The 24,110-nt window shown below is 39.2% G+C and overlaps 1 protein-coding gene across 1 annotated transcript in view; it reads right to left on the bottom strand.

Annotated features, from left to right (window-relative positions):
* PKHD1 (polycystic kidney and hepatic disease 1 (autosomal recessive)) overlaps nucleotides 1–24,110 on the bottom strand; it is an 866,042-nt gene that overhangs the window by 695,282 nt on the left and 146,650 nt on the right. Inside the window, exon 34 of the mRNA XM_006882114.1 lies at nucleotides 17,467–17,617. Within this exon, the coding sequence (XP_006882176.1) occupies nucleotides 17,467–17,617 (151 nt within the window). The remainder of the gene's footprint in view (nucleotides 1–17,466; nucleotides 17,618–24,110) is intronic.

The following is a 24,110-nucleotide window of genomic DNA, read 5'->3' as shown; positions in this document are numbered from 1 at the left end:
ATCCTAGGAGGTTACAAACACTTGGAGATAAAGTGGTGGTGGTGGTGGACCTTCGAACTGGCTCATAGCTGACCTTCCAGTGGGTTTGCCGATAACGTATTTATTCAAATTGCATTCTTTCTGTATTATTCTTTTCTCTCCCATTAAGCAACAAACTTGAAGACATTACCTGAATGATTATGACCCTTTCAGGAAAGCTAGAGGTATCTTGGCAAACCAACAGGATCAAGATAAGCCTTTTCTGGTTGGTTGGTTGGTTGGTTGGTTGGTTGGATCAGTTGGTTGGTTTGGTTGGTTAGTGCTGGTTGTTACTGCTTGTGGTCAATGTATAAACTCCAAAGGGCAATTTCTTTCCTCATTAAATGATTCTTTTCATACTGATACTTTCCACATACTTCTTTCCAACTTCAGAAAGGACATATTACCTATCTTTTGGAGTGTCTGAGCTGATCCCTGGGTGTATATAAAATGGAAATGATATCCTCATTCACTCAACATTCTTTCTTTGCCTTGAATTTATGTTTTTTCCAAAGAGAAAGATAACCAAAGACATCTCTCATACCAGTGTTGAGTCCGATATTTCTCCATCAACACTTCTGTCTCTAACCCTATCATAAACTAACTTCAGTCAGGAAACCAAGAGACCAGAAGGTACACTACTTAAAGGTCCAAGCAGTAGTCAGAGGTCCCTGAAAGCAGCAGGAAGACAATAACTAAAAGAATCATTCACCAGCAGGGTGATTAACCGTTGTTGATTTGCTCAATGTGTTCATTTCAGTCCTTATTTCAAAGGCAGTTCAAATCAGTTTAAAAGGAAAAAAACACAACAGAACAACTCCTTACATTATATGATACCTTACAGTAATATAGAATCTTTATCTCTGAAGAGCTGTTTTATTAAAAACAAGTTAAGCACTTTTCATGCTGTGAAATGCCCTTGCCTCTCTTTATGCATCCCCCTATCTTCTCTAAAGCAACCTCCTGAGAGAAAGAAGTTCTCTCTGAGTTGCACTTTTAATAAAGTCAGTTTTAATAACATTCCGTAGTACTCAACAAGCATAATCCAAAATCAGATGTTCTTCTATTCTCTTTTCCCCAACATCTTTCTTCTGTAAGCTTCAACTTTGCTACAGCTATCTAAAAAGGGCCTCCTATATTTCTTCCATAAAGAGATATATGCTAGGGGAATTTGCACGAAGATGGCTGTTGCAGGACTAAGAGATGTTTTGTTTTGTTGCTATACATAAGGTCTCAATGGGTCAAGCTGACTTGAAGGCACCTAAAAACAATGGTGACTCCTTAAGTGAGAGGAGACTTCAGGCAAAGACACTAACAAGAACCTCAGAGAGGAAGACAGATGGCGGAGCTAATAACATTTAAGAGGCTATCACTGAGGGGAGGAGCGAGGAATCCAGTTTTCAAAATTTACTGAATTTCCTGCTGTATCTCAAGACTGAGGTGATTATTTTGTTGTTGTAAATGGAAAAGAAACCTTTATTAAAATCAAAACTAGGGGCACTTCATAACTTATAGAAAATTTTTAAATATGTAAGAAGGCACATGTCCAAACTCTAGTAAGTGCAAGTAAAGAATTACATTTCCAAACTCTTACACACAAAAACAAATAAACAAAAACCATCACTACTATATACAAAGTAGGATTACACAAAATTTCTAAATATATTCATCCAGGCTCTGATACTTTTCCTATCTTGAAGAGTACCTATTCATATGTGTTGCTTGTTGCTGTTACATGCCCTCAGGTTGTTATGTGCCATCGATTCACTTGTGACTCATAGGGATCCTGTGTACAATAGCCCTAAACCCTGCTCTATCCTGTGCCAATCTTATTGTCTCTGAAACACCTACCCTCATTACTCCAGTCACTGAGTCAATCCATCTCATCAAGGGTCTTCCCCTCTTGCGCCGTCCCTCCACCCTCCCAAGCATGACGTCCCTCTCCAAGGACTGGTGCCTCCTTGCAATATGTCCAAAGTATGTCAGACAAAGCTTCAGAATCCTTGCCTCCAAGGAGTATCTTGATTTTACCCTCTCTAGTATGAACCTGTTTGTTCTCCTAGCAGTCCATGGTATATTCAATACTCTTCTCCAGCACCACAGCTCAAAGGCACCAATTATCCTTCTATCACGCCTTCAGGTAGGAATTATTTAATAGCTGACTTTCCGGGCAAGGTTTCAGAGGTTATAAATTGCACAGGAGATTCTCCATCTTCCTCACAAAAAAAAAAAAAAAGAATAATAGGTGATACAGATTCAAATTGCCTGTCTTTGGGTGAGAATCACAATTCTCACCCACTGTTGTTTTTGTTTGTTGTTATGTGCTGTCCAGTCACCTGTGCCTCATAGTGGCACTATGCACAATAGCTCTGAACCCTGCTCTATATTGAGGCAGTCTCTCTGTGACACAATAACCCCCGTTCCCCCAGTTACTCTGTCAATCCATCTCATGCAGGGTCTTCTCCTCCTGTACTCTCCCTCCACCCTTCTAAGTATGTTGCCTTTCTCCAAGTAGTCCTTTCTGGCAACATGCTCAAAATATATCATAGAAAGCTTCAAAATCCTTTCCTCCAAGGAGTAATTTGGTTTCCCCCTTTCCAGGACAGACCTATTTATTCTCTTGGCAGTTCATGGAATGTTAAATACTCTTCTCCAGCACCACAACTCAAAGGTATCAATATTTCTTCTGTCATCTTTATTCATTGTCCAACTCTCTGATGTGCAGCAAGTAATTGCAAAGACCATTGCCTGGATCAGGCACACCTTCATCTGTAGACTGACACTGTTGCTCTTTCACACTCTGGAGAAGTCCCTTACAACAGATTGTCCTATGCGATTAGTCTTTTAATTTCCTGATTACTGGTGCCAACAGTGTTGGTTGTGGAACCAAGCAAGCCAAAACTATGAATCATCTCGATCTCTTCCCCATCTATCATAGTGCTGCCAATTGTCCCAGTGGTGAGAATCTTTGTCTTCTTGACGTTGAGCTTCAAGCCATATTGAAGACTATAGTCCTTGAACTTCTGCATCAAACGTTTTAGGTCCTCCTCAGTTTCAGCAAGCATGGTTGTGTCATCAGCATAACACAGGTTGTTGAGGAGTCTTCCTCCAATCCTGATGCTGCATTCCTCCTCAAAAAGTCCAGCCTCCTAAATGATCTATTTTGCATATAGATTTTAAAAGGTATGGCGACAGGATACATCCCTAACACACTTCTTCCCCGATTTTAAACCATGCAGTGTTTTCATGCTCTGTTCTGACAACTGCCTCCTGGTTCAAGTAGCAGTTTCGCACTAACATAATTAAGTTTTCTGGGATTCCATATAATTTCATCACGTCACAGACTGAGAAAGAGGGACCTAAAAATTTTAGACCAAAATCGCCCAGAGTCTATAAACAAATCAATTTAAACATTTCCTGTTTTTCATTCACCAACCTCACTCCTCTTTCAGAGTCCAAACAACTTCAATGCAGAGTCATTCTACTTCCTACAGCAATTTCATAGTATTCTGAAGACTATCTGAGGGCAAGGTAGAGTATCTATCTTATTTGCAAAATCCCAACATGACGCCTAGTCATTACATTCCCACAGTCAAATCCAAAATGTTCCCACATATTTCTGTTATATATTAGGTTTCACTGAGAAAATTCCACACGGTACTTATTTAGACCAGGATGGTTTCAATTTACAAAGCTGTATTTTAGAAGGAAACAATCATGTTGAATTCCAATGAGGTTGCCCTCTGCCTGTTATTAATAGGGTAATTTCCACAAGCCTAATAAAGATCATTGTTTTCCACTGAGAACAGGAACTTATTTCAAGATAAAAGGTGCAAGCTGTTTGCTTGAAATGACTCAAACTCCTGTGTGGTGATGTAATAATTACCCCATTATGTATGAGAATGATGAGGGTTTTTTTGGTTAAAGTATGGCAAAGTTTCATCAAAACTATAGCCTCATTTACTGGTAAGTACTTGGTCTAAGGACAAGAGATGCTTGGCCTATGAGCTAGCAGCGCAATTCTCAACAGATTACACCACCAGAACCCCACTAGAGGATTTGAAGGAGAAAGATGGGCAATCTCCTCACATGTGATTTATAGCCTAAGAAACCTACTGGAGGGTCAGCTATCAGTAGACAATGAGTTATGCATAAGAAGAGCAGGCTGAATAGTGCGAGCCATTTGATAGAGAGACAGAGGCACAATTAACTAGTACAGATAAAGTGTAGCCTGCATTCAAACTAAACATTTCTTGGATTCTCTCTTTTAAGAAAATGAAGAAAGAAAAGCAAAAATGAATTTGAAAGTTTGGGGTTCAAATAACTGACAAGCCTTCCCCCTGCTCCTGTATTTATTATAACACCATAATAAACAGTGACATAAATTAACACCTTAACTTTGCATAAATGCTCACAGTTTTTATAACACTTACAGATTACCTATCTTTCTCACGTTCTACAATCCAATTATCAGGACAGATGTTATAAACCATCACTGCAGATGAAGAAATTACAATGTGAATTTCCTTTCCATAATTCTTCTTCAAATTATTTTCTTCACAAATAGGCTTTAATAATATGAATCACATTCTTTTGCAGCCTACATATTTAGAGACATTCCCGTCTTTATGTGTTCTTTGAAAACAGATTTTTTTAGGGGACACCCTCTCTTAATGATATCTGGCGCATTGTGAGAATTTCCTATGAATGTGACACTGAAATTATGTCATGAAATGTTCTACAGCCATCGAGGGGGCTCTGGTGGCCTAGTGATTAGAAACTGTGCTGCAATCCCAAAGGTACATGCCTCAAATCTAGCAGTTGCCCTGCAGAAGAAAGATGGGCAATCCCTTTACGTGTGAATTACTGCCTCTAAAAACCCACTATGAGTCAGTTCTGACTTAATGATACACAACAACATCTCATAATCGTGTGAAGTAGGCATGAACAAACTATGATGCTTGGGGGGGGGGGCGCAATGTATTTTCAACATTAAATGCAAGAAAGTAGCAGGATCAGCCTCAATTCCAGTTTCCTTCTACAAATAAGCTCATTACTACTGCATCACAAGGCTCCTGTTAATCAGCAGTAGGCTTTGAGTATTACTACTACCATACTTTATGTGTTTTGGCTTCCTCTTGCCAAAGCTGAAATTCAGGCAGTACTTACCTGAATCAAAGGAGCTCCAGTGATCGACTGCATTATGTGTAGGACTGTTAATCAAAATATTGGCAGGTCAAATCCACCAGCCCTTCCACAGGAGAGAAGTGAGGCAGTTTCTCCTGTAAAGATTTACAGCCTCTACAACCTAATGGATGGTCACTAGGAGTTGGAATAAACTTGATTTGCACTGGGTTTTCAGTTAACCTTAATCAGTTGAACCATTAAGTGACTTGCTGTATAATTTGAAGTCAGCTAGAAGGAAAAGCACAGTCTCGGGCATTCTTTTCACTGACCCCTTTGTCTACCAGCAGGTCTAACCTCCCTGAGAAGTCCCTTCACAAGTGCTAAAATCACCTTCCCGGTAGGAGGTATCTGGACTGCATTAAGAGACCCATATCATAAAAATGCAGAAACAAGAAACTCTAAAAGTTTCTTCCAGGTTAGTGGGAATGGTTGAGTTTCCACCAGGGTCTAACTATTAGTGCCCCTTTGCTTTCCAGACCACCTCCTCTCACATGTACATAGCCCTGAAGATAACAAAAAGAAATAAAAACACATTGTTCTTGAGTTGATTGCAAGTCTTGTTGTTGTAGGTGCCATCGAGTCAAGTACAACTCACAGCAACCTATTAACAATAGACAAGAACCCTGTCCTATTCTGTAGCATCCTCACCATCCCTGACATACCTGAAACCCATTACAACGATCTGTGTCACTCTATCTGGTTGAAGATCTTCCTCTCTTTTACAGACCCTCCACTTTTCCAAGCATGATGTCCTTTTGCAAGGAATAGCCTCTCCTAGCAACATTGCCAAAGTATGTGGGGTGAAGCTTTGCCATCTTTGACTCCAAGAAGCACTCCAGCTGCACTTTCTCCAAGACATAGCTGTAGTGCTTTTGGTAGTCCACGGTAGTGGACTTCATGGTAGTGTTCTTCTCCAACACCACAGCTCAAAGGCATCCATTCTTCTGTCATCCTTACTCATTGTCCAGCTTTCAAATGCATAGCAAGTGGACTAAAAAGACCATGACCTGAATCTGGCACACATTAGTCTTCATAGTGACATTGTTATTCTTCAGTAATTTGGAGAGATCCCCAGCTGCAGACTTTCCAGTGTGATAGATCTCCTTATTTCATGACTACCGGTACCAAGTATGTTGATTGTGGAACCAAGTAAAATGGATTTGTCAACGGTTTTAATCTTTATCTGTCATGGTGTTGCCCATCTTTTAGTGGTAAAAATTTTGGTTTACTTGATGTTGAGATCTAATCTATATTGAAAGTTGCATGGTTTGATCTTCTGCAACAAGTGCTGTAAATCCTCATAACTTTAGCAAACAAGACTGTGCCATCTTCATACTGAAGGTTGTTGATGAGTCTTCTTCCTTTCCTGATGCCACATTCATCTTCATAGAATCTAGCTTCTTGAATTATTCGCTCAGCATACAGATTGTATAGGTATGGAGAGAAGATACAACCCTAACACAACCATTTCCTCATTCTTAATCATGGAGTGTTTCCTTGCACTGTTCCAGCCTCTTGATCTAGGGATTGGTTTTACATGAGCACAATTAAGTGCTCTAGGATTTTCATTCTCAATATTAGCCATAATTTGTTATGATCCACCATGCCTTTGCATAGTAAATAAAGCACTAATAAACATTCTTCTGGCATTCTCTACTTTCAGCTAGGGTCCATCAGATATCAGCCATGATAATCCAGGTGCCATGGCCTCTTCTAAATTCAACCTGAACTTGTGGCAGGGTCTGTCAATGTACTAGTATAGTCATTTTCTTATCGTCTTCAGTAATATATTGCTTGTGTGTGATATTAACACTATTATTCAATAGTTTCCACATTCTCTTGAATCACCTTTCTTGGGCATAGGAACATAACTGTCTATGTCTCATAGAGACCTTCAAAACACATACTCAGTTGAAGAGATAGAGTTAAGAAGAATGAAAGCAAAAAGAAAAAAGAAGGAGGAAAGCAGGGAGGTGGGGAAGACCAATGGGAAAAGGAGCAGAGCCATTTCAGGAGGAGAAAAGAATTTATTTGGGAATAAATTAAATTAGCCACTAACTATCTATGTACATTATGAAACTCTGGGTGAGAGGTGGGGGGGAAAGCTCATTGTCATCAGAAGAGACTCACAGCTGGCCCTCCAGCAGGTTTCCAAGGCTATAAATCATCTGGGAACAGATTATGCATCTTTCTCCCCAGGAAGTCACTGCTGGATTCAAATTTCCAGAAAAGTACCACCTTGGGTTAGCAGTGTAACTCTGTAAGGATGATTCCACCAGAACTCTCTATACCCAATATAAAACTAATGAAAAAATTGCCGCAGCACCATATTGCATCATTTTCTACAAATTACCTAGAACAAACAGAGTGCACCTGATCCAGGCCAGGGTCTTTGCAATCACCTGTTATGCATCAGAAAGCTGGACAATGACTAGGGATGACAGAAGGAGAATTGATGCCTTTGAGCTGTGGTACTGGATAAAAGTATTGAATATACCATGGACTGCTAGGAGAACAAACAGGTTCATCCCTAGTGAGGGGGAAACCAGGCTGCTCCTTGGAGGCAAGGATTCTGAAACTTTGTCTGACATACTTTGGGCATGCTGTAAGGAGAGACCAGTCCTTGTAGAAGGAGGTCATGTTTGGGAGGTTGGAGGGAAGGCACAAGAGAAGAAGACCCTCGCTGAGATGGATTGACTCAATGACTTGAGTAATAGTTGTAGGTGAGATAGAGACAATAAGGTTGGCTCAGGATAGAGCAGGGTTCACAGCTATTGTACACAGGGTCGCTATGAGTCGTAGGCATATAACAACAACAATCTTGAACTAAAGTCTTTATAATGCAACAAAGATTAAAAAAATAATTTCTTGCCATTGAGTTGATTAATACTCACAGCAAACTTACAGGACAGTGAGAACTGTCCTATAAAGTTTCCAAGGCTGTAATGTTTTCTGATTTTTTGCAACAATTTTCTCTTATTGAGCAGCTGTTGTATTTGAAACACTTCCACTCAGTTAACGGCAGAGTAGGACTTAGAGGAAGCAGTGGGATTTGGAGTTTTTAACAGCTTCATAGTGCAAAATACTTCTTTAGCCATCCACTGCTCCAAGATGAATTAGACACGGGTGCCACCCTCAAGAAGCCTTGAATCAAGTTAGGAGATATTTAAATAAACATAAGTAACATTAGCTGAATAGAAAAGACAAATCCTACAAACTAAGTACAATAAATAGTTGAGATGGTGAAAAACCATAGGGAATGAGCCAAACAAACATCAGGGGTGTCTAAAGGCTATTTTGTTATCACTAGAACAGATGGAAGGGGAGTTGGTGATTGATGGTTAAGTTCTCAGCTGCTAACCAGACAGTTATCAGTTCAAATTCATCCAGTGGCATTCAGGAGAAAGGTGCAATATCTGTTTCATAAAGATCAGAGTCAAGAAAACCCCATGGGACAGACCTACTTCACCACAAGTGGTGGTTTAACCACCTGTGCAGACATTTCATATAAAGAGGTATTTTATATGTCCAATAAGTCCTGAAAAATATTCAATATCATTGTTCATCTGTAAAATGCAGATAGGAGTCACGCTTGGACAGAAGCACCCTTGTGCCAACAGTAGTGTTAGGGAGTGCACTACCATGTTGTTTTAAAAGTTATTTAGTTAAGATTGTCCTCATTAAGGGAGTTCCTTAATCTATGAAATGTTTTGACAAGATCAAGAGTCTCCATTCTTTCTATTAATACTTTTGAATATGTTCTAAATCATAGTAACCCCTTGTGGAGCAATGATGTCAGTCTGGAAACTAAGGTGTACCTGATCCAGGTTATGGTCATCTCAATTACCTGCTGTCATTGTTGTTGTTGTTAAGTGCCATCAAGTCACAGATGACTCATAGTGACCCTATGAAGGAGACCCCTCAACGCTTGGGTGCCTTTCATCCTCTCTCCAGGTTTATAGGGTTTTTGGAGGCAAGCTATTACAGAAGAGGATGCCACTCCTGCTTCCAAGCTTGCTTTAATTGGGGAACTCCACCCCACACTGTCTGCATTGAGTAACCACTGTCTGCATTGAGTAACCAACCATTAACGCATTTGACACATCAGTGTCACAGTGTTCAGCCTCACAGCAACCACAAGTTACCATTGTATGGCAAGTGGACACACCAGGGCTATACAACCTAAAGGAATGTCTGAACAAAAACAATGAAAGACAGGCCTAAGGACCGTGGATTAAAAGTCACTCACCTTTGGCTTGGTAGTATCGCTTGCTGTCCTGCTAGACATCAGAAAATTGGACAATTATTAGGGCTGACAGAAGGAGAACTGATGCCTTTGAGTTTTGGTGCTGGAGAAGAGTATTGAATATGCCATGGACTGCTAGGAGTACAAATAGGTTTGTTCTTGAGAGGGTGAAACCAGGCTGTTCCTTGGAGGCAAAAATTCTGAAGCTCCATCTCACAGACTTTGGACAACTTGCAAGGAGGGACCAGTCTTCAGAAAGAGACATCATGCTTGGGAAAATGGAGGGACAGTGCAAAAAAGGAAGACCCTCAATGAGATGGATTGATTCAGTGACTGGGGGAATAGGGGTAGGTGAGTCAGAGACAATAAGGGTGGCTCAGGATATAAAGCAGGGTTCAGAGCTGTTGTACATAGAGTCTCTATGAGTCTCAGGCAACTCAGCCGTACCTAATAACAATAACAACATTGTTTCTCTAGTCATTTCTTCAATATTCTCTAAAAATGGACAATTCTAACCTTGATGCTGTCCAATTATCTTTTTTTTTTCCCTTTCCCATTTATTGCTGTTAGGTGCTATCCAGTCACTTTGAACTCGTGCTAACACTACAGGACAGGTTAGAACTGGCTGTTAGGGTTCCCAAGGCTGCAATATTTATGCAAGCTGACTGTCCTATCCTTTGCCCATAGAGCAATTAGTGGATTCAAACCATGGACTTTATCGTTAGCACGCAAGTGTTTAACCAATGTGCCACCAGGGATTCTTCTTTAATGTTTAGTAGTTTGTATTTCCTAGCCAAGAAATCTTTATCAAAGATCATTTACCCCCCTAGAGTCTAACGATAGGTCATTTTCTCTAGAGATATTAAATTGTATGTTCAGGTCTATGATCCATTTCAGATTAGTCCTACAACATTAACTCTTGTGTAAGGTGTCTAGTAGACACCATGGCTCCTTCTGTTTATGTAGACATGCAGTTGTTCTAGTAACATTTGCTGAAAAGACTTCACTTAACCATCGAGTTGTTAACATGGCTTTGTTAAAAATCAGCTCAGTATGTAAACATGAGTTATAGACTCTTATTTTCCCTTCATTTCTATCTAGCTATGCCACTGATACATTATCTTCCCTACCTCAGCTTTATAGTAGAACTTGAGACCAGACAGCATAAGGTCCTCTGAATTTTTTCTTGTTTTCAAGATAGTCTGGCTACTCTCAAGTTTTGCATTTCATTGAAAATTCTGAACTTATACACTTCTGGATAAGAGTTACTGGATATTATTATAATAAAATGAAAATTAAACTGGAAGAATTGATATCTTTATATTATTGAAAACTCCAAGAATGGTTTTCTTTGTGTTTCTTTTGTTTTCGATTCCTTATACTTACATCTATGGCTTTATGGTTATAATAAAATTGGGAAAGTTTTCTGGATATTATTTCTTTAAATATTTTTCTATCTGCCCCTACTTCTCCTCTCCTGTAACACCATTTGAACAAATATTAGAGTATCTGATATTGTCCACATATTATTGAGCATCTACCCTTTTACTATCTTTTTTTTCCTTTCTTTTTCTCCTTCCCTCCAGTTTGGATGGTTTTCATTGTCCTTTCAAGATCATTGGTCTTGTCATCTGCAAAGCCCATTCTGTAGAAGGTGAAGCCTATAAATGTTATTCTTTTAAAAGCAAAATTCTCATTTAGTTCTTGAACATAGCTCACAATTTCTTGCTGAAATATCCAATAAGCTTACTTTTCTCTATATTTGTCTGTAAAATCTTGAATACATGTATAATAGCTATTTCAAAGTTCTGCAAAATTTCAGTATTTATTATCTATAGATCTGTTTTATCACCATTTTTAAGTTTTGGTTTTTTGAAGATCTAGAACTCTGCTGAACAGGGAGTGCCAGAGGAAAGGCTATCTATGTTTCATTGATTATGCAAAAGCATTTGACTGTGTGGATCACAACAAACTGCGGCTGACTCTGAGAAGAATGGGAATCTCATAACACTTGATTGTGCTAATGCAAAATTTATACTTGGACCAGGAGGCAGTTGTCAGAACAGAGCAAGGAAATACTGCATGGTCCAAAATTGGGAAGGGTGTATGCCAGGGATGTGTCCTATCTCCATACCTTTTCAATCTATATACAGAATAAATTATCCAGGAGGCTGAGCTATATGAGGAGAAATGTGGCATCAAGAGTGGAGGAAGATTCATCAACAATCTGCATTATGCAGATGACACAACCCTGCTTGCGGAAACTGAGGAGGACCTAAAGTGCTTGCTGCAGAAGGTCGAGGAACGCAGCCTTCATTATGAATTGAGGCTCAATATCAAGAAGACAAATATTCTTACCACTGGGCCAATTGGTAGCAAAAGGATAGATGGTGAAGAGACTGAAATTGTTAACAGCTTTAGTTTGCTTGACTCCACAGTCAACACTCTTGGCACCAGCAGCCAGAAAATTAAAATATGCATTGTGATGGCAAAGTCTGCTGTTAGGGACATCTCCAAAGTACTAAAGAGCAATGGTGTCACTCTGGAGACTGAGATGCACCTGATACACACCATGGTCTTTGCAATCACTTGCTATGCATCAGAGAACTGAACAATGACTAGGGAGGCTAGAAGGAGAATTAATTGATGCCTTTCAGCTGTGCTGTTGGAGTATTGAATATACCATGGACTGCTAAGAAAACAAACATCATCCTGGAGAGGGTTAAACTGGGCTGCCCCTTGGAGGCAAGGATTCTGAGGCTTCATCTGACATACTTTGGACATATTGCAAGGAGGCACCAGTCCTTGGAGAGGGACATCATGCTTGGGAGCGTGGATGGACAGCGCATGAGAGGAAGACCTTCTATGATTGATTGATTGATGGATGGATTGATTCAGTGACACCTATCCTGATTATCCCAGTCACTGACTCAATCCATCTCATAGGTAGGTGTGTCAGAGAGAGTGAGATTGGCATAGTATAGAGCTGGGTTTAGGGCTGTTAAACATAGAGTTGTTATGAGTCACAGGAGACTCAATGGCACATCATAACAACATGTTCTTGAAAATGTGGATTTTGTTAATGGTCCTTCAATGTGTGTTGAGTCTTTTGGTGTGTGTTTGTTTTGGGTGGCTTTTTTTTTTCTTTCATAGGCAATTTCCATACTGGTAGAGCAGCTATATCTAGTCCATCCCTTTATTTTCAGTCTTTGTTTCAAGTTCTTGGAGTAGGTTCACTTTGGAGCTATCCAACACCATGCAGTGGATTCTGACTCATCACAATCCTTCATTGTGCTTCCAAGGTCATAAATCTGTCTAAGAAGAGATTGCCTATAGTTTCCTATGGAGCAGGTGGATCTTTCATCAACAGTGGAACAGATAAGGCACTATGCCAACAGAGCTTCGTCCTTTAGGGGTTGTTGTTATTGTGTACCACAGAGTGGGAACCATCCATAGCTGACCCTCCAGTGGGTTTTCAGAGGCAGTTAATCGCACAGAAAGAGACTGCCCATTCTTCTTCCGCAGAGCAACGGGTGGATTTGAACCACATGCATTTGAGATTGCAGTACAGATTCTTACCACTAGGCCATCAGAACTCCCTTTAGGGGTAGAGTGTCCCTGATTTTTAACTTTTGTTTTAGCTTTTCTACAGTTTCCCCTTCATGTAGGATGATGCTTCATCACTCCAATTGGTCAGCACTCCAAAATTTCACTGTGTAGATTTGCAATCTATGTTCCCCTTCAGGCTCCTGTTAAAAGTACCTGTTTTCTGCCCGTTGTCACAGAAATGCACTCAGTGGAAGTTCAATTTCTTAATCAGCCAGAGAACCAAGAGAGCCTCCTGCAAATATCTAGAGCTCCTTTGTACAATTCCCTCTTCTCTGTACCTACCCTGCAAAATCCCAACAGCATCAGCATCCCTAAACTCCAACCTGGAGATGTTCCTCCTGGTGAGACTGCTGCTTGATCTCTGGGTTCCTTTCCCATGTACTAAGTTTTGTCAGTACCCCAGACAGAAAGGAGGCTGAGTATAGAACTTAGCTTGTGTTTCTCTTCTCCCATCTCATAGCCCTGTGCCACCATGCCATGTCTGAAACACAGTGTGACCAGCCCTACAGTTGTATATGGTGGCACAGGACACCTAGAATGCATACTATCCCATGGTCAAAGCCAGAAGTCTGTTCATTCATATTTAAGTACAATTCACTAAAAAGCTGAGAGAACAATCTGTGTGAGTGTAACTTCATGAGGTTTCTATAATGTCAGCATATGTGGGTCCTTACTCTGACTTAATCTCTTCAGTCTTCTTCCTTGAAGGAGCACAACTTGGCTTTTGGAGCTGGGCAAGGAAGAAATCATAAGTTCACCTCTCTCAAATGGGTAAACAGTCTCCAGATTTCAGACTCTTTCTCCCCTAGATTGGCTATCCAGCACCTAATGCGTGCCTTCCTGATTCAATTTGGGTAGAAACCATGTCTCTGCTTCATAGAGGATGGAAGAGGACAAGATATATGACTGTGCAAGCGAGGCAATGGTGTCCTAGGGAACAAACTACTTAGAGGGTTTTTCAAATGACCTCCTTGTTTCATGTATAGTGTTCATCCCATTTCCTGATAGCTAGTTTTTCCAACTGTCAGTCTTTTCTCTAGGGTTCTGTGGAACAAATGGCTGTGCTTTTTATCAATGTTTCCCTCTGCTGGCATTTAATTTTTACTTTCCTCCATCCTGTTACGTCATTCGCCGTTTCTCTTTTTGCTTTCCATAATGTTGCCTGTGTTACAAATGTCTTTTCATTTTATCAAAGAAGGGCTTATGCTCCTTTCCCTTGTTCTTCCTGTACTACACCTACTTGAAGTTGGTGGTGCCAGCCTCTATCGTGCTGAGAATCCACTCATAATGACTATATTAAGCTTCACAGTCACATCAACAAATTTTCCTTTAAAAAAAAAAAGCAACAAACACCACAAATAGTTCTTCATCCACCATTTATTTTTTTTACACCCCTTATTTTCTGCTTTCTCAACTTCACTTTACAGTTCACCGGAGTAGGTGGGTTTTCAGAGGATGTTCAAGGATAACAAACGTCCTGAATTTTGCATAGCTCATATATTTGTGCCTTGTTCTTTTCCATAGAGCATCTGACTTGGAACCCACACATCAGTGCCGTGGAAGAAAAGGCCTGGCAGTCGGCTTCTGTGATGATTACAGCCAACAAAACCTTGCATAGCAGTCGTGTTTTATAACCCAAGAGGTCGCCAAGGGTCAAAGTCATCTCAATGTCAACCAACAACAACAGATTCTGTTTGGGATTTAAACAATTTCTCAGAGAATCTCACTGTTGCTGTCGTCTCAGACTTCTTTTTTCTATGATATGGCAGATTAGATGTTCAGATAAATTTCTCTAAATAGGCGTAAATTGCTAGATTAAACAACTGGCTGAGGGGAGGGCAAGTGAAGCAATTCTTCTGAGTCCTGCAACCAGCCCTTGTATTCCTGGCCAGGTCCTTCTCCCAGTGGACTGCCACTTACAGCCATGACATCATCACTCCCCACAATGGTGTTTAATGCTTATCAACTCTAGGACAGACATCTGCAGACTCTATCCTTGTCCACTTCAGCACTGGATTTATTTAGATGCTGGCACTAGCTAGTGAGTTTCTGACAGCCCCTCTGATTGCTAAAGATTGCAATAGTTTACTTTCCTATGAGTCGTATAATGCTGCATCAGTTATGATGTCAAGTAACTAACTGTGTGGCATTTATCCAGTCATCTCCCTTTATGATTTCCAATTAGTCATCTTTCAGATGATGATCCCTAAGCCTTACTACAGGGCCTGTCTGTAAACTAATCCACCAAGCTTTCATTAGCAGCCCCGAACATTAACATTTATACCATCTAGGAATCCCAATAAGATATCAAGTGGTTTTATTATTATCCTTAATAATAATAGTAACTACAGCAATGGGCTTGAGTGTGTCAGATTGTGAGTTTAGCAAAGGATAAAACAGGATTCAGATCTGTCGTTCATCGGGTCCCTATGAGTTGTACTTGATTCGACGGCACCTAACAACATCATCATCCTTGTATCATCTGGTTGACAAGATGTGGAAGTCTGCTTTAATAAAGATTACAGTCTCAGAAACTCTATGGAATAGTTTTACTTTGCCCTATAAGGTCACTGTGAGTTGTAATCAACTCAATAGCAACAGGGTTTTAATTATTATTACTCTCGTTTCATACAGCTGAGAGGCACTCAGGTGTGCTATGTCTTCCAGGTTGTGAGCAATGTATTGAAACTCAGGCAGTCGAGCTCCAAAGCCAACACGCTTAGCCACTGAGGTCACCTGCCTCCCCCTCACTCCCATGAGTATTTGCCACACCATGCCATGAGACCAAGTTAGAAGAAACTGAAGGCCATCGAGGTTTAAAGACTCAGGGTCACACAGTGACGCGTGCTGGTCATCCAACCATAGGTCTCCTTCTACAGTTTAGCAGACACCTCTCATTACTTGGGAAATTGCTGACAGGCAGCTATTAAGCAAGAACAAGGCAGGGGCTGTGACTAGAAGAGAGTGGTGTCAGAATTAAAATTGGCAACAAGTAGAAAGGAAGAGGCTTACTCTGGGCAAACAATGGAGCAAGAAGTGACAGTCCTGGGCAGACACAAGAAGGGCAAGTAAAGAAGGATGACAAGAGGGAGCTCTGGTGGCCTAGTGGAAAGAAGCTGCACTGCAATCCCAGAGGTGTGCAGTTCAAATTCACCAGATGCTCTGTTGGAGAAGAAGGGATAATCTCCTCCTGTACCAGTGAGATCCAATTTGACAGGGTACACACACACACACACACTACTACTACTAATAATAATAATAATAATAAATTTTAAAACACTAAAAAATAATAAATAAATTTAAAAAAATAAGAAGGATGACGAATCTGGACATTTCGGTCAAAGAACGTTTAAGGAAAGCCTCAGAAGGGTAAAAAAGTAAGAGAGTCAACAGTTTAGGAAGGACACAAAAATCATACTATTGTAATCATATATGGCTTTTGATCCCAGTCTAGAAGTTGTATGAAAGTCTGCATTTTGAACCCAAAGAGTATCGTTTGGATTCCAGAAGGTTTACCTGAAGCAGACCTAAGCACAAGCGATCTAGTAAGGGGTGGGGCACATAATAAGCACTCAATAAATGATTGTTCCACATGAAACAGACAAAGACAGGAAAATCTGGGAATTGCTTTCATAAAGAGAAATACACCCATGGGAGGAGGTGGTCAATAAATATTATTTTTTTATCTGTGTACAGTAAGAAGCCGAGGGAGTTGTAAAAGATTATCGGTTACATTCCAAAGAGCCTTCAGCCTCTGATTTCAATTCTGGCAAAGTCCCCAAGGAGACCTCCGAATCGCTCACTGGGGAGATTTAAGAACACATTCTTAGATGAGCCATTTAGAGGGAGTAGTGTAGACAATTTGAAAAGTGAAGAATTGAAGGGCTGGATCAAACGACCCTAAGGATTTTGTCAGTTCAATTTCCATACAATTCCCTCAGAAACTGCCATATTCACTTTACCTCCCAAAGGACCGGGGAACAAACCGGATGGACCAGCAGACACTGCCTGCCTACCAGGCCGAGGATGGCTGAGTGATTTGGAAATCTTCCAATTGCATAGAGTCTGGTTAAATTGTAGGCCATTTATTTTATGAAGAAATAAAACACAGAGAGTCCCTATCGAACACACACGCAGAAATCAGGACAGAATGCTGACGAGATTATGTGTTCAGAATTTGCTTTAAAAGAGGCCAGGCAGCGCTCATTTATTTTTAAGAAAATATATGATTAACCATAGTTAACTATGAATTTAGATGTTGTGCATTAGACCAGCTCCTCAAAGTTTGAGAGCATTTAATATTATATATCGCTGCCATTTGGACTAAATTGTTTTTTTAATGTACACAATATTACAAATTTAATTTGAGCTGTTTGAATCAGTCTGTAAAAAAGATTTGATTATACCTGAGTGTTCTGGCCCCGGCTTTTCCATATCTCAGTAATCTTGGCGGTAATTGGCTGATTAGGCGTCTCACACTCCATCTCTGCCTCAGTTTCCATGGTAATGTTACAGGAGCTATTATAGATGAGAACTTCATCTCTTTCCACTTTAGGGCTGAAACGAGAGGGGAGGTTAAATGGGGTGTCATCAATCTTAATGAAATGCAATTATTTTTACTCTTATTAATCATTGCAAGCCATTAGCTTGTGGCAACTACAGGCCACCATTTGTCAAATTTTGCAAATTTCTGTAATTTTGTTTCCATTCTTTTATTGTTTATTTGTTTTCCCTTTATCTGCACACCCTGCAATGAAAGTGAGCGTGGTAAACATCTTTTGCTGAGGTCTTTCTCTTTTCCAAATCTATTAGGAGCATTAGCAAAAGCTTCTCCAAAGCCCAACTTAACAAGAAAGGCCGAGACAGTTTCTCCAGTTCCAAAAATGGAAGCAAATATTGGGGAAAGTGTTTTTCCTTCTTCTTCCTTTCTTTTCCCCTTCCCTCTTCCTGTTCTTACTCACATGTTGTGTCGGGAGAGTGAATTGCCTAAATTCCCCCAGGGCAGATGGAGAAATTGGAAAACCCATACAACTGGCTAACCGGTCCCTAATTCCAACTGTGAAAAAATGAGCTCATTTAGGCTTTCAATTCCCTCTCCCCAGCTGATGGCAATGAGGCTCTGTTGCTAACAGTGGAACATTAACTTAGTAAATTAATTAAACTTACTTAACAGCCTAGACTAAGGAGATTCGATATATGTGCCAGTTATACTACCAGCCACTCATTTGAAAAGTCCTATGGCTTTAAGAGGGAGAAGCCAGACTGGATTTAAAATGAAAAACAGCAGTGTAGCATTACAAAAAAAATCTAAAAATATGTAGTCCAGGAGAGGGGAGAGCATGGATTTTCAAGGCAATTGTCCCCAACAGGTGTGCTTTTTATTCAAAAACAATCCTGGCTTGAGGCATTGTTACAGTTAATTCAGAAATTATTAGTAATAATTTTTGTTGCCTAGGTTCCAACCTTCTCAATAAGACAACAGAAGCTTGCCCAGTCCTGTGTGAACCTCACAATAGGAGCTATGTTTGAAGGCACTGTGGCAACATTTTGCCAATTCACCTTATTGGAGATCTTCCTCTTTTTCACTGACCCTCAATCTTACCAACATAATGACCTTCTCCAGGGGAGGATGATCTCTCTTGATAACATGTCCAAAGTACATGAGACAACATTTCTCCATTTTCATTTCTAAGGAGCATTCTGTCTGTACTTGATGCAAAACAAATTTGTCCATTTTTCTAACAATCTATGATATATTCAACATTCAATTCAAATGGATCAATTACTCTTCAGTCTTCTTTGTCATTGTCCAGTTTCCCCATGCATGTGAAACAATTTAAAGGTGACTTGGGTCAGAGGCACCTTAGTCCTCAACGTAGCATCTTCACATTTTAACACTCTAAAGAGTTCTTTTGCATGTATGTACAATGAAATATATGCTGTTAGTCCTTTCTCGATACTTCCTTGGGCCAAGAGTCTGGATTTAAGTAAAAAGAATTCCTTGACAATTTCAATATTTCCTTTGTTACTCAGGATGCTGCTTTACTGATCCAATTGTGAGAATTTTGGGGTTTTTTTTTATGTTGAAGTATAATCCATCCTGAAAGCTGTAATCTTTGATCCTCGTCAATAAGTGAAAGCCCTTTTGACTTGAAGCAAGCAAGGCTATTCCATTTGCATATAGAAGGTTGATGAGGACTCAACCTCTAATCCTGATTAGATTCTTCCTACAGTAGCCTTACCATATTATTTGCTCACCAAAGAAATGAAATAGGCATAGTAAAAGATATAAGCCTGATACGCACTTTTCTAGAAACCACACTGTATTACCTGATTACTTCTTAGTCTATGTGAAGGATCCAAATACAATTAAATGTTCTTCCAATTCCATTCTGTCCAAAATTATATATGATATACTATGATAATAATAATTGAACACCTTTGTGTTGTCAATAAAACACAGGAAAAAAGACTTTCTCATATTTCATTATTTCAGTTGATGAAATACCTTATTCTATACCCTCTTCTCAGACCAGCTTGAATTTTTGAGAATTGTTCATGAACTGCTGTAATCATTGTTTTCATTATCACCAGCATAATTGGGAAATCTCTTCCTGTGCAATTAACTGCCTCTGAAAACCCACCAGAGGGTCAGCTAGGGGTTGGTTCCAACTCTATGGTACACACAACAACAATTTTAATTGCATGTGATATTAATTATATTACTCAATAATGTCTGCATTCTGTTAGATCACCTTTCTGTAGAATGAAAATATATATGTGTCTAGAGGCCTTGAAGCACTTGATGCAGAAAAGATACAGATCAAGGAAAGCAGCCTTCATTATGGATTGCATCTCAATGTCAAGAAAATAAAGATTCTTACCCCTGGACAAATAGGCAACATCGTGGTGGACGGAGAGGAAAGTGAAACTGTCAACAATTTTATCTTACTTGGATCCACAATTAATACCCTTAGTATTAGCAGTCTGGAAATCAGAAGACATATTTGCAGTGGGAAAATCTGCAGTTAGGGACCTTTCTAAATTATTGAGGGTTAATGATACCAATTTGAGGATTAAGGTGTGTCTGATTCAGGCCATGGTCTTTCTAATCACTTTGTATGCATCTAAGAGCTGGTCAATTAATAGGGATGACAGAACAAGAATTGATGCCTTTGAGCTGTGGTGTTGGAGAAGAGCAATGAACATCCCATGGACAGCCAAAAGAATAAATATGTCTTGGAGAAGCTACAGTCAGAGTGCCCTTTGAAGGCAAGAATGATGAGGCTTCACCTCATATACTTCCAACATATTGTTAGGAGGAGCTATTCCTTGGAGAGGGACATGATACTTGAAAGGGTGGTAAATAAGTAGAGGAAGACTCTCAACCAGGTGGATTCACATGGTGACTGTTGCAATGGGTTCTTGTGTGTCAGGAAATATGAAGATGGTACAGGATAGGACAGGGTTCTGATCTGTCGTTCATAGGGTCACTATGAATCATACTCAACTTGACAGCAACTAACAACAACAATAGCATATATCTTTCAGACCAGTGATTATTTCCAACACTGTATCTGCTTAATGTGGTATTGAAACATCTCAACTGGTTTTCCATCAAGGCCTCAAACCTTAGTTTTCACCAAAGCTGTCATTACAGCTTGGACCTCTGCTTATCATGAATACTTGATCATATTCTACCTTCTGAAATGATTAAATGTTGGACAATTCTTTTTGGAACAGTGTCATTGTATTCCATGCATCTTCTTTTAAGGTATCCTGCATCATTCAATATTATGTTCACAGACTCCTTAAGTACTACAACTAAAGTTTTAATCTTCATTTCTTGCAGCTCCAGAAATTCTTTGTCTGTTCTTGCCTTTGGTTTTCCAACTCCTGGTCTTTGTGCCTTCTATTATAATACTTTGGTTTGTCTTCTTGAGCTACCCTTTATCATGAGATCTCTTTGACATCTATTTTGGTTCTTTGTCTTTCTAATAATCATTTGTCTTCTTCATGTATGATGTTCCTGATGCTATCTCATAACTGATCTGGTCCTTGCTCATTATCCTTTATGATAGCAAGTCTATGATTAAGATGTTTCTAAACTCAAGTTGAATATACTCAAAGTTGTATTTTGGTCCTCATGGACTTGTTTTAATTGTATTCAATTTCAATTTTAACTTAAATGAGCAATTGATGGTCTTTTCCACTGTTAGTCCTGGCCTTGTTTTAAGTGATACATTTCAACTACCTCTTTTCACAGATAACTATAACACTATGTATTCCTTCCATCATCCGTTCATGCTTCCTGGATCATTCAAGATTTTGACCATAATATACTCCAATAATGCAGCCAGAGGCTTGAATTTATTGCTCAGTTCTTTCACTTTAATAAATGCTGAGTGAATTCTCCTCTTCTGATTTTCTGACTCCAATTCTTTGTACATTTAATTATAATACTTTATCTTCTTGAGTTTCCCTTTGAAATCTTCTGTTCAGCTCTCTTATTTTGTAAATTTATGGATGCTCAAAGCAATTTTTAAACTTTATTGGTCTTTTCTTTTTCCAGTCTTTCTAATAAACCCTTCTCTTCTTTCATTGGTTATAATATGCTATCTCACAATTCATTTGGTCTTCTATTATTAGTATTTAATGACTCAAATAGACTCTTGAGATGATGTTCAAATTTGGATGGGATAGATTTAAGATCATATTTTGGGTTTTGTATATTTCTTTTAATTTTCTTCACCTTTAATTTGAACTGCACCTGAGTAATTGATGGTCTGTTCCACAATCAACACTTGGGTTGGTTTTGACTCCTGATATTGTGCATCTCCAATGATTCTTTCCAGAGGTGTAGTCAGTCCGATTCCTTCTGGTCCATCAGGTAAAGTCTATGTGCATAGTCATTATTTGTTGTTGGGGTTTATTTAAAAAATATATACTTGCAATTAATAAATCCTTAATAGTTCAAATTTTGACCATTCTATCTACATGCTCATTTCTAACACCAAGTTTGTAATTTCCAATTAAAATAAATGCTTGCTTCTTCTTTGTTTTCCATTTTTGCATTCCAGTCACTAATTATTACTAATGAATCTTGATTGTCTATTATTCAATCTCAGACTGTAGAAGTTGATAAAACTCCTCAATTTCCTTATCTTTAACATTCATTGCTGGGGCATATTTTTTTAAATACTTTTTTTTTATTAATTTAAACGAAAATTTACAGAGACTTTGCATTTCCATTCATTCATTGTTGCATTTTTCTCCCTGCCCGCCCCTCCTCCCCCAGTAGACTCTTCTCTTTGAAAAGTAAAGTTCCCCATTGTTTCACAATCCATCCCCCAGGTCCACTCCACTATGCAGCCTTTGTTCTGGACTCTTATCATGACAATAAATACCTTATTACCTATCCCTTTTAAACAGTTTTCTCCTTCATCTATTTCAATGCAGTATACATTATTTATCACATTTTCTCAGTCTCCCTCCAACCCCAATGTCAGTCCTGTTTTACAACAGTGACACTAGGTGCATATTTTTGAATAATGGTTGAATTAATAGTCTTCCTTATATGTGTGGATAGTAACCTATCACTTATAGCACTATATTTCAGGATAGATCTTGAAATGGTCTTTTTTACTATGAAATCAACACCACACCATTCTTCTTCAAATTTTCATTTCCAGAATATGATTATCTGATTCAAAGGGAATACCAGTCCATCTGAGCCCACTAAAACCTAGAATATTGATCTATATGTATTCTATTTCATTTTTTTCCGAAATCCATACTTTGTACCTTCCACATTATAATTAGTAAACGATGTTACAGAGCTGTTCATTCTCATTTTGATTGTCCTCCAATCTGAGGGTTCTAATTCCACTGCTATCTTTATAGACATTTGACTATATGGATAGCAACAAATTATGGCTAACAAAGGGAAGAATGGGAATTCTTAACACTTAAATGTGCTCATGTGAAACATATACATAGATCACAAGGCAGTTGTTTGAATAGAGCAAAAAAATGCTGCATGGTTTAAGAAAGCTGTATTTCAGAGCTGTATTATTTTCCTGTATCTATTCAATCTGTCAAATCAGAGGAGAAGCTGGACTTTATGACAAATAATATGGCATCAGAACTGGAGAAAGACTCATAAACCTACATTATGCAGATGATACAACCTTGCTTGCCAAAGTAAAGAGAACTTGTTCAAGGCCACCAGATGTTCCATAGGAGAAGGATGGGCAATTTCCTCCCATGCGATTAGCTGCCTCTGAAAACCCGCCAAAGGGTCAGTTATGGGTCAGTTCCAACTTTACAGTACACAACAACACAGGCTTCAATATGACTTACATATCAACATCAAGAAAATGAAAATCCTCACCATTGGGCCAATAAGAACATTATAGTACATGGAGAAAAGATTGAAGTTGTCAATTATTCCATTTTACTTGGATCCACAGTAAACATACTTGGTAACATAAATAAAAAAATCAAAAGACATACCACATTTGAAAAATCTGCTGTCACGGATCACTCAAAAAATATAAATGAGCAAGGAGATCAATTAAAATGCTAAAGTGCACTTGATCCAAGCCATGATCTTGCCAATTACTTGCTATGCATCTTAAAGTTGGCCAATAACTAAGAATGACAGAAGAATCACCAGTGCTTTTGAAGTGTGGTGCTGGAGAAAAGCACTGAATATCCCATGGACCAGCAAAATGATAAACAAGTCTGTCTTGGATAAAATGTGACCAGGATGTTCCTTGGAAGAAAAGATGGCGAAGCTTCATTTCACATACTTTGCATGTTGTTAGGAAGGGGTAGTCATTGGAGAAGGACATCATGATTGAAAGGTGGAGGGTCAGCCCAGGAGAAAGAGACCCTCCACAAGAGGGATTAACATGGTGACTATGACAATAGGAGGTATATTGGAGATGGTGAGGATGGCACAATAGAGGGCCAGATTCAGATCAGTTTTTCATGGGTTCATTGTGAGTCACAGAAGACATAATACCTTTCCACAGATAATATTGTT

This window comes from Elephantulus edwardii, unplaced genomic scaffold (assembly GCF_000299155.1).
Source record: "Elephantulus edwardii isolate Elephantulus edwardi_28Jun2011 unplaced genomic scaffold, EleEdw1.0 scaffold00017, whole genome shotgun sequence".
Lineage (NCBI taxonomy): Eukaryota > Metazoa > Chordata > Mammalia > Macroscelidea > Macroscelididae > Elephantulus > Elephantulus edwardii.
The sequence above is the reverse complement of the archived record's forward strand: the minus strand, read 5'-3'. Positions and strand labels throughout refer to the sequence as shown.